Source organism: Octopus bimaculoides, chromosome 14, assembly GCF_046866305.1.
Source record: "Octopus bimaculoides isolate indiv1 chromosome 14, ASM4686630v1, whole genome shotgun sequence".
Classification (NCBI taxonomy): Eukaryota; Metazoa; Mollusca; class Cephalopoda; order Octopoda; family Octopodidae; genus Octopus; species Octopus bimaculoides.
In genome coordinates this window covers 49,631,632-49,643,330 of record NC_142941.1, presented here as the reverse complement: position 1 = coordinate 49,643,330, position 11,699 = coordinate 49,631,632, and the positions used below count along the sequence as shown (strand labels likewise).

General features: G+C 37.3%; 1 protein-coding gene across 2 annotated transcripts in view; it reads left to right on the top strand.

Moving 5' to 3' along the window:
- The window catches only part of LOC106868615 (attractin-like protein 1), an 82,385-nt gene that overhangs the window by 33,995 nt on the left and 36,691 nt on the right, over positions 1 to 11,699 (top strand). For both annotated transcript variants that reach the window (XM_089362915.1, XM_089362916.1), the window contains 11 exons: positions 3,149 to 3,278; positions 3,402 to 3,587; positions 3,905 to 4,099; positions 4,715 to 4,789; positions 5,492 to 5,557; positions 6,269 to 6,362; positions 7,326 to 7,381; positions 8,273 to 8,367; positions 9,322 to 9,391; positions 10,353 to 10,504; positions 11,408 to 11,466. In XM_089362915.1, coding sequence (XP_089219041.1) covers positions 3,149 to 3,278; positions 3,402 to 3,587; positions 3,905 to 4,099; positions 4,715 to 4,789; positions 5,492 to 5,557; positions 6,269 to 6,362; positions 7,326 to 7,381; positions 8,273 to 8,367; positions 9,322 to 9,391; positions 10,353 to 10,504; positions 11,408 to 11,466 — 1,178 coding nt within the window. The remainder of the gene's footprint in view (positions 1 to 3,148; positions 3,279 to 3,401; positions 3,588 to 3,904; positions 4,100 to 4,714; positions 4,790 to 5,491; positions 5,558 to 6,268; positions 6,363 to 7,325; positions 7,382 to 8,272; positions 8,368 to 9,321; positions 9,392 to 10,352; positions 10,505 to 11,407; positions 11,467 to 11,699) is intronic.

Sequence of the window (11,699 nt, the reverse complement as noted above, 5' to 3'; positions counted from 1 at the left end):
AATGTCGTCGTTGTTGTTGTTGTTTAGTGTCAGGTCAGATGGATGGTCAAAAGGTATTCTTCCAGCCTTGACCATCCTGTCCTCTCTCCTTCAGACTTGTCCTTTTCTGAAGAACATAGTGTGACATGAGCCAGAGTTGGCTGTTATTTCTCACAGGTTGAGTGACCAAGTAGAGATTTTCTTAATGGCTTAGTGTTGCTGTTGCTGCTGCTGTTGTTGTTGTTGTTGTTGTTGTTCAGCCCTAGGTCGGCTTGATTAAACAGACCTGTAATCTAAAACATTCTACCCATGACCAACCTGTCTTACTCAAATAATATATCCAGGACAACGTTATTCAATGTGTCCTTCCTCTTTTTAAGATGCATAGAAAAGACCAGACTCCGAGTTCTGTTTGTTTCAATGACCACATAGAGGACACACACGTTAGCTGCTGCTGCTGTATATTTCACATTTAAGGGATTCAACTAAGCTACATTTTACCGTTTTCGTTTCATTTGTTCATCATCATCATCATCATCATCTTTCTCTAGTCTCAGACTCACCACTTTTCTTGGTTCTGGACTTAAAACCATCTGATGATAACAATTTTTCCTTGTGATATCCCCTTACTTGTGGTTACTGGGATAACTATCAGGTGTTATCCTCTAACCCGGGACTATTAGAATAACTTATCTATTGGGTATTCCCACCTTACCTGCAATTACTAGGCTAACTTGCCTATTAGGTGTTCTCTCCTCACCTGCACTAAAATTGCCTTGTGGTATTTAGTTATATTCCTTTACTATCTGAAATCAAATGGGAATCAGTAAGTTACCTGTGGTTACCAGAGGTGATATAATTAACTGTACAACTCTGCCATGCTCCACCAGTTTGTGACCTTGTGCTTATGCTGAAAAAACATTATTATTATTGAGTGAGAGAGCAGTGCATGCCATCTAAGTGACACTGAGGTACAAATATATGAAACCCAATATATCCATCATGACTACCTGTCTGATAAGGGTACACCAGGCACATGCATCACAACCATATGTGCACAACATGGTGATTTCGTATGAAGATAAACAGTGCGTGACCTTGCTGGCAGGGCTCGACCCCCCCCCCCCCAACTTGTTTATATGTATTTTGTCTCTGTATAAATTTGTATATATGTCATTCTGTATGCGGATGTTTGTGTGTCCTGTTCTTGTACCGAACATATGCTGAAGGTTTCTTTAGAATGTGTTATTAACCCTTTTGATACCAATCCGGCTGAAACTGTCTCTGACTGTAGTACAAATGTCTTGTTTCAAAAGTTCTGAATTAAAATCTTCCACCAAACCTTAGTCACAATTTATGTTCCTAACACTAGCCTAATGATAACTAAGTTATTTTACTAAATTCTTTGTTATATCTAAAATTAATTGAAAGAAACACAGAGCATCTCAACAGAAATATGGTAACAAAACAGGTTAAAATATTCTGATATCTTGCATGTGTTTGTGCATGTTCTAACTTTAAGCATCTTGTTAGTATTTAATTTAAAGATCCCTTTTTGTCCACTTCTTCTTCTTCTTCTCCTGTGTTTCTGAATTGTCAAGTTTTGTTTCTGAGTTTGAGCTTGGTCATATAATGTGGCACTTTGGAAAAGTATCAAGTACCTTCTTTTACAACTATTCAATTGTGGTCGATGCCAGCCCCCTCTGGCCCCTGTGCCAGTGACATGTAAAAAGCACCTACTACACTCTCAGAGTGGTTGGTGTGAGGAAGGGCGTCCAACTGTAGAAACATTGCCAGATCAGACTGGAGTCTGGTGCAGCCTTCTGGCTTCCCAGACCCCAGTCGAACCGTCCAACCCATGCCAGCATGGAAAATGGACGTTAAACGATGGTGATGATGAATTCCTTATAATATTATAGAAATATAAACATTTTTTAAAGCCTTGAATGGCTATGAGGACCCATCCAGGTAAAATAGGAACCAAAGGGGTCTATAGAGAAATAAGGGGTTGAGAATCATTGCTCTACAGGATTTCCTATAAATACACAACCTTTATATACCCCAGCACATCTCCGTCTTCATTCATCTTTCAGAATATTAGTACCCAGCTTTGCTCTTCATGTTCTGCTTTCAAAATACCATACCACTTGCCCTTCTCCCCTCCCCCACCCCACCCAAGACAAAGACACCATTCACCCCACTCAATACCATAACCCCACCTTCGCTCTATGCATTATGACCTCTCCACCCCCTTATGTCTTCACTCTGCACTTTTCCACACCGCAACTTATATTACAGAAGACGAGATATTACCTCTGTACATGTGTGTGTATATATAAACACATAAATGCACACACAACACTACTGCCGCCCACCCGTATTTCATCTCCTCACCCCTGTTGTCCTGTCTCTATAGTGTTATGTAATGTGTATAGCATAAACTCTACAGCATGCCTACATAATATCCACTGTATAACATTAGGTTAACTGCTTGCGGAGTTGTTGTTATTTTTGTTTTAATCCCTTTGATTTAACCCCTTTCATACCCATCAACAAGAGACTCTCAACGTTTCTGGTTATGTTAAATAAAACTTGGTCTTTCAATTTGTTTATGTTAAAATTCAAACCTTCCATCAAAATTTTATTTACGAACCTTTCGTACTGTTCTGAGCAAAAATTTTAATAATAAAAAGATATTTTTTTAAACTCTTGATTCTCATAATTAATTCAAATATAATAATAGTGTATTTCATTAGAAATGTTGTCAGGAAACCATTAATAAATGATTGTGTTAATCACTTTTTAATAATGATGCATTTTGTTCTAATATTATTAGATAAAAAAATTGTCTTCCTGCATGCCATAACTTGATTGCATGCTTTGTCAACAATATCCTACACACACACACACACACACACACACACACACACACACACACACACACACACACACACACACACACACTCATTGTTTTTTTTCACAACTTTTATAGTAATTCTAAAATCATTTTTATAAATGAAATAAAATTTTCAGTGAAAAATAATGCTAGACATTGTAAAGCACCAAATTTAAATCGGATGATAATGAAATGATTGTGTATAATGCTCAGGTGCAGTACAAGTACAAAGAGAGAAAATGGTTTCTAATGGGAATTTTTTGATTATTTCAGACAAAGGATATCAAAGATTGCCCTGTGGATGTAGAATGTTCTTTCCTCCACAGTTGTGCTCTTTGTCAACTTGAGCCAAATTGTTTTTGGATTGAGAATAACAAATCTTGTGTATATAAAGAGAAAAACAGTGAGTATTTTCACCTGGTTCAGCCAATCCGTTTTTCAACTGTTTTAATCTCCCTTAATCTCTTAATTTTTAATTTTTTACCTGTGTAAATATTTTCTTTTTTTTTTCTTTACCATTTCCTAGATGCAAAGGCAGTTACTCAGAAATGCAAAGTCCCCTGTCCATCTCATACAACTTGTGAAAACTGCACAAAAGATGAATGCATGTGGTGCAGCAGTGCACAGCGTTGCGTTGATATGAACTCTTATGTAGTGTCTTTCCTCTACGGTCAATGTACCAAATGGAATACAGACAAAAACCTCTGTACAAGTAAGTCGACTCTTTGCTTTTTCTTTTTCGTATATTCCTTGGGAGTGTTAGGGTCTGTAGCCTCTTTGAAACCTTCAGGAGTTCGGACATCTTCTATCCTTTACTTCTTTCAGTCATTAGACTGTGGCCATGCTGGGGGCACTGCTTTGAACAATTTTTAGTCAAGTGGATCAACTTGCACACTGATACAAACACACACATTGTCACTCACATACTGACTGGCACACACACACGCACACACACACACATTTTCACCTGCCATTGCTACCCATGTTGTATGTTCCTCCTTTGACACACGTCTTTTGATCCTATTACAGAAAACCGTTGTTCAGACATCAGAACTTGCAAGGAATGTCAGATGAATCCAATTTGTGGTTGGTGCCATGATGTGAGTAACACAGGCCTTGGTCATTGTATGGAAGGTGGTATGTCTGGTCCGGCTAAACTTCCCTGGAATTCTCATACGTTGTCCACCTGTCCACTTTCCAGGTGGTATTTTGTACAGTGTCCACGTAAGAAGCTGCTTATTTCTTTTCCCATACACCTTTCTTTTGTTTTGCTTTGTTATATTTTTGTGTGTTGTTCGTGGGGTCATCTGGTATGTTTTGTATATGCATCAGTTTACCCTTCCATTTAGTTAAGGTCACTTTTTCCTTCTTTCTCTTCTTGTGAGTAGGAACCCCAATTCAATGCTGGTTGTCTTGTAGGTGAAGCTACCTTTGATCAATACAAATACTGCTAACATATTTACAGTAGTGAACCGAGAGTTGTGAATAATTAAAGTTGCATCTTTAATAATGAAGTATTATATTAATGACTAATTCTGGTCTAAAACTGCAGGGGAGACAATCCTGCAGTTTAAAATGAAAATGTGAGCAATGTAGAGTGGAGTGTTAGTGTAACATTGGTAGTATGGTGATGGGTTTCAGGCTTATTGAACCTCATTAATAAAGTATAAATTAACCATTACTTAGAACTTGCCCTATGGATCATCTTGCCTATATTTCTATTCATAAATAGTTTTTAATTCTTTTGGGTCAACACGTGGCTTTTGGTACAAGAAACACAAGTGTGTTGTTGTTGTTTGCGTATTTTAATTCTCTTTTTTTCTCTTTCTCCCCTTCTAGTATGCCAGTGCAATGGCCATAGCATCTGTAATGAGAGTACAAACATTTGTATAGAATGTCAAAATAATACCACAGGTAAATATACACATATGTCTCTCTCTCTCTCTCTCATATATATGGCCCTCCCCCCCATTTATACCTGTTGTCACTTATGCATATGCTTGCTCATATGCAGTTTGGTATCTCTGTAATTACATCTGTTTTAGGCATCCCCTTCACTCTTGTAACAGTTGAGGATATATATATATATATATATATATATATATATATACTCCATGCTAATAAATATACATGCTGTGAGGTCCCCATTTATGAATGGTTCTCTGAATGAACAAATTGAATAACTAACATATATGTATATATTTATCAAAACCGGAGATTGGAAATATTTTTTGGTATTAGTTATTCACCATTACATGTTTTATTTGCTAATAAGTCTTACAAAATGGTACATAGGAAAAACATGTAAGAAATTCTACATACAGAGAACCAATTAATACAAATATTATTTACCATTATTTTTCAACACTTACGCCTGCCTCACACTTGTAACATCTACATACAACTTTGGAGTCCCGGAATATGCAGATGTTCTTCCTAAGGACACAGCTTGGATTATGAATCATCTACATACATATATATCTATGTATTTGCTTTATATATATCCCTTGCTTATACATGTCTCCCTAACTAATATCACACATGCACACACCTCTGTTGACTTTCCCCCTACCTACCCACACACCTTACCTCTCTTCTTCTCTCTGTTTTCTTCAGGTGAGACATGTGATCGATGCCAGAAAGGATTTTTTGGAGCTCCTGAAAATGGTGGCCTGTGTAAACGTAAGTTGTAACCCCTGTTTATTGGTGAGAGATGTAGGAGGGATGCACAGCCCCTCCCAGATGGGGTTATAATGTAGGTAATGTTTAGCTGGACAGTAAGATTGATATGCTTACTGTTCAACTTGATAGATTTATATATTGATTAGTGTGTGTGTCTGTGTGTATATGTGAATATATTAGAGTCAGGTATATAGTAAAGGCATATATGAGCCAGTGAATGGTGAAATTATACAAAAGCCAACTCGTGCTGGGGTATATATTGACGTGAGAAATTGCTGAGTGTATATAAAGGCCAGTGTGTGGTGGTTTAAGTGAAGACAGCCTATGTTGTATGTAGAAATAGAATAATACATGGTGTGTATATATGAAGACAAGTATATATTGTGTTTGTATTATGAAAGCTTCTATATGCCTATGTATGTATGTGTTTGGTGTGTTTGTGTGTGTGTGTGTGTGCACACACAGACACACACTAACATATATATATATATATATATATATATATATATATATATATATATATATATACATATATACATATATATACACACATATATATCTGTTTAGTACTGAGAATATGCTTGAGTCTGATTTCCATGTTTATTTACTCTTTGTATTTTTCTGTTAACTTTTTCCATGTTCCATTTCAATCTTTTATTTATATATATATATATATATATAATCTGTTCTATCTCCCAACCGATTATACAGCCTGCAACTGTAACAAACAAGCTAAACTATGTGATGAACAGTCAGGGAACTGCCACTGTGGTACACGAGGAGTGGTTGGCAAGAAATGTGAATGGTGAGTTTAAACACATCTTTCTGGGACTAGATTCAGCCAAGTATGTCCTTCACTCATTGAAGTGTGTAAGCTTTGTGCCTAAGTTACAAATCATTTAAAAATATACTATAACTTTGTTGTTGTTGTTCAGCCCTAGGTCGGCTTGATTAAACAGACCTGTAATCTAAAACATTCTACCCATGACCAACCTGTCTTACTCAAATAATATATCCAGGACAACGTTATTCAATGTGTCCTTCCTCTTTTTAAGATGCATAGAAAAGACCAGACTCCGAGTTCTGTTTGTTTCAATGACCACATAGAGGACACACACGTTAGCTGCTGCTGCTGTATATTTCACATTTAAGGGATTCAACAAGAACAGGACACACAAACATCCGCATACAGAATGACATATATACAAATTTATACAGAGACAAAATACATATAAACAAGTTGGGGGGGGGGGGGTCGAGCCCTGCCAGCAAGGTCACGCACTGTTTATCTTCATACGAAATCACCATGTTGTGCACATATGGTTGTGATGCATGTGCCTGGTGTACCCTTATCAGACAGGTAGTCATGATGGATATATTGGGTTTCATATATTTGTACCTCAGTGTCTCTTTGTGGCACCTCCAAGATTGGTGGGACTGCTTCAGTTTCTGGTAAGTTTTCAGTATATATATATATATATATATATATATGTAAAATTAGTATAAACAGCAGTTTGCAATGTACCACCAAAAAGGAGAATTACAAATGTCACTAAATGTGACTAGGGTGTTAGGAAACACCTACATTGCTAGAAATAAGAGTTAAAATGCTCTAATAGTATAGTTAAGGCACATGAATGGAAACATGTACACTAACAGGGACCATAATCGTCCCAAAAATGCTGATATATGTATGTATTTGTGTATCGACTTGTCAATTCCAGATTTATAACCTCTAACTATTCACGGTTTCTATTTTAACCTCTAGGTGCGACACATCAGAAAAATATATTGGGAACCCAAATGATGGTGGAACTTGCTATTGTAAGTTGTTCATTTTTGTGCTATTTTCATATTTTATTATATGTCTTCATTTGAAATCTGTGTGTGTGTGTGTATACATATCTATAAATATAATTTATATATTTATAGAGAGAGAGAGAGAGAGAGACAGTGAAGGCACTTGGCCTAGTGGTCAGGCTGTTTCACTCACAATTACTAGATTGTGGGTTCTCTTCCCAGACCAGGTGGTGCATTGTGTTCTTCAGAAAAACACTTTACATATTACTCCAGACCCCCTTCTGATCTGCAGGAAATATTGGTCTGCTCCCCTAGCCAGCGAGGTGGCATCATTCGAAGGCTAAAACAATGCAAAGTGCATTGCAGCCAGTGATGTGTCACAACAGTCCCGTCGGTCACGTAATCATGGGAGATATATTTATATATATATATATATATATATATATATTTTTACTGAGATGAATCACAAGTAAATTATGATGAAGGTTAGTTCTTTCACAGAGGAAGAAATTCACTTCAGAGGAAATAAAATTGAATTTGCTTGGAAAGGATGATAGTTAACAGTAATGGTGACATTGACTGAAAATCTTTTGTCCTCCCATAGCTAGGGATTAGTGGTAGACCGTATTAAAGGAACAGTGGTATAGAGACTGTCAAGTCAACTGTGACAGATTATTAGATGGACAGAGGTAGAGAGGGTCTTGGGTGGATAGTGGTAGGTCTGATCTAGAAACAATGATATTCTTGCAATTGATATGAATTCAGGATCCAGGAGCTGCTGGGTGGTGTGTGTGTGTGGGTATGGAGAGAATGCTTATTGTGTGATCCTTAATATATATTATGTATTTTCACTGAATGTGGTATGGTATGTGTGTATATGTAACTTATTCATTTCCTGTCTAATTTATTTTTTAGATCAGTTATTAACAGATTACCAGTTTACCTTCAACCTGTCTAAACCAAATGATCACTATTACACTCAAATCAACTTCATGAATCGTCCTTCTGCCGTAAGTCGTTATTCTCCATTCCTCTCTTAATAAACATCAATCACATCTATGAGAGACAACTCTGAGATTGGCTCCCTTCAGTTTTTCTACTGCGGATTCTGTCATTATTTTAGTCTAGGAACATCATCATAATAATAATAATAATAATAATGAATCAAAACTTGAAAGAGTTGGTCCATATCTATGCAGGTTAATATTTTGGCATTATAAGATCAAAGCTGTTGATCTTGTGCCTATAATAGGTCTGAAATTTTGTGTGAGTGGGTAAGTCAATTACATTGACCCCAGTACTTGACTGGTACTTGTTTCATCAACTCCACAAGAATGAAAGGCAAATTCGACCTCAGCAAGACAAATGAAGTGTTGCAAAGCATTTTGTCTGGCATAGGAACGATTCTGCCAACTCACTGCCTTAATAATAATAATAATAATAATAATAATAATAATAATGAAGAAAAGGCATCGGAGGGGTGATGCATACCCTGCACGCATACAAGGATAAAATAAAATTTAATAATCTTAGACGAATTCATATTTCAACAAAATGGCCTCAAGAGTTATTTCCCTTATTTATCGTTTCTGCAAATGTAAACAAAGAAAAAAAAAAGAAAAAACACTGATTCACCAAACCAAAATTTCATGAGTTCCAGCCACTCACCCAATGAGGATTTCTGCCAAATTTGGTGGAGATCCATTCAGCCGTTTTCCAGTAATTTTGCAAACACACAGACAAAACAAGCGACTACAATACCCTGCCAGAACAGACACAGTCGCCTGGGGGTAGTCTTCTGCATGGAAAGCAGACATTAAATGATGATGATGTATATTGAAATATTTTGAATAAAGATTTAGGTCTTGTGTTGTTGTTGTTGGGTTAATACAAGAAAGTGAAAATTTGTTGTAATGGCCGTCATTAACGGTTTTAACCGTTTCTTTTTCTTTCTTATTTCTTAGGGTGACCGTGATGTTGACTTCTCAGTAAATTGTTCTCGATTTGCAAATCTCAATATATCGTATAACTCAAGTAAGTCCTTCTTGTTAAACTCTCTTACACACATTGCCTGGTTTATCTGGTGGAGGAGGTGGCTGTGATGACAGTAGCGACAGTGGGGGTGGCGATGGTGACAGGGACGACAATCATGATGATAATATTGGTTTCAAACATTGATTCCAGTGTGGAAACTGGTATTTATTTTATTGCGGATGAAAGGATGAAAGGCAACGTAGACCTCGGTGGAATTTGAACACAGTGTGTGAAGACAAACAAAATGCCACTAAGTATTTCGCCTGGCAATGCTAATGATTCTGTCAGCTTTGCTGTCTTCAGTTATAATGATAATATTGGTGGGGATAATAACGTACAATGATGGCAGCAGCAGCTAGTAATAGTAGTAGCAGTAGTAGTAGTAGAAGAATTTCCCACTTCTGCTAAAGTAAATGTTTCCTGTGGAGTTAGCTAATTGATTGTCAAGATACAATATCAAGGATACAACATGGTTCTGACTTTTATAGAGGGTGTAATGTAGTGATGGTGAAGGCTGGCTCACTGGTTAGAGCATCGAACTTATAACTGTGAGGTAGTGAGCTTGATTCCTGGACTGGGCTGTCTGTTGTGTTCTTGAGCAAGACACTTTCTTTCACATTGCTCCAGTTCACTCAGCTGTAGAAATGAGTTGTGATGTCCCTGGTGCCAAGCTGTATCAGCCTTTGCCTTTCCCTTGGGTATCATCGGTAGCTTGAAGAGAGGAGGCTTCTTTCAGTTTCTGTTTACCAAATCCACTCACAAAGCTTTGGTTGGCCCAAGGCTATAATAGACGACACTTGACCAAGGTGCCATGCAGTGGGACTGAACACAGAACCATGTGGTTGAGAAGCAAGTTTCTTACCACACAACCACACTCAATCCTTTTCCTGTCCTCTTTTATCTATAAACTTTTTCATCATTTGTATATGAATGTCATCCTTTGTGTGTTTCTTTCTTTCAGCTTCCGAACCAGCTGGTAAAATATTAGACTCCGGTGCTCGGTGCTATAATTACAAAATGAAATTTTCCCACAAACAATACACATTCGGAGAAACTGATAACACCACCTTTTATGTATATGTATATGGCTTCAAAACACCATTTTCTTTGCAGGTTAGTTTATTTCTTTACTTTTTTTTTTCTGTTGTTGTTTTTTTTTGTATGTGTGTGTGTGTTATGCTTAGTGAGAGATGGATTTATGGCAGTGAACCATTGGCTGTCGGAACTACCATCATGAATGCTCTCGTTGTAGCCAATCAGAGAAAGGAACGAATCATGCTCACCATTACATTACAGAGCAAGAAAACCAATGCCTGGATTCAACAGCATTACAAGAGCCAGCAACATCATAAAAACCATCAAAGAATACAATTGTAGATGGGTTGGCCACATTGTGCGACTGAAAGATAACAGATGGACAACAAGGGAGATGCAATGGACACCAAGACAATGGACAAGATCACAAGCCAACCAAAGACAAAATCGTGAGATGATCTCACTTGCTATCTGGGGCCTCCATGGCTATGACTGACCAGAGATAGACAACAGTGGAAGAAGTCCAGGGAGGGGTTCCTCTTTCAAAAGCAATGAAGTCCTGGAGAGGTGGAGGTTGAGGGGCTTAAATCTACAATGATTTTGTTTTGATTTTAGTGAAGATGGTTGGTTGTGATGATGATGGTTGAATGGAGATGGTCGATGAAGATGGTTGGTTGTGATGATGATGGTTGAATGGAGATGGTCGATGAAGATGGTTGGTTGTGATGATGATGGTTGAATGGAGATGGTCGATGAAGATGGTTGGTTGTGATGATGATGGTTGAATGGAGATGGTCGATGAAGATGGTTGGTTGTGATGATGATGGTTGAATGGAGATGGTCGATGAAGATGAGATGGTTGTTGTTGTTGATGATGATGATATATTGAAGATGTAACAATGTTGATGACATTGATGATGACAGTGAAGATGGCCCCCTAGTGTTACCAACTAATCTGTTATCTTTTCTTGTTTCTCTCAGATAACGTTCACACAACAGAGAAATATCGACCTGGTGAATTTTTTTGTCACCTTCTTTAGGTAAGTCCTATTCCATTATTTATAGAATTTCTGTGACATTGTTCTGTCATTCTTTCTTCCAAATTGAGCCACACATCAGCTCACTGCTCCTTACAGAAACACTATGGTCATTCACAGCCTTTAAACCGTCTCTTACAACATTGGTTCCGAATTCTCAGCCATAACTTCATCTCTTGAAGAAACCTGAAAGACAACAGTGTCCGTTAATTAAATAAATCCCAGTATATGACTGG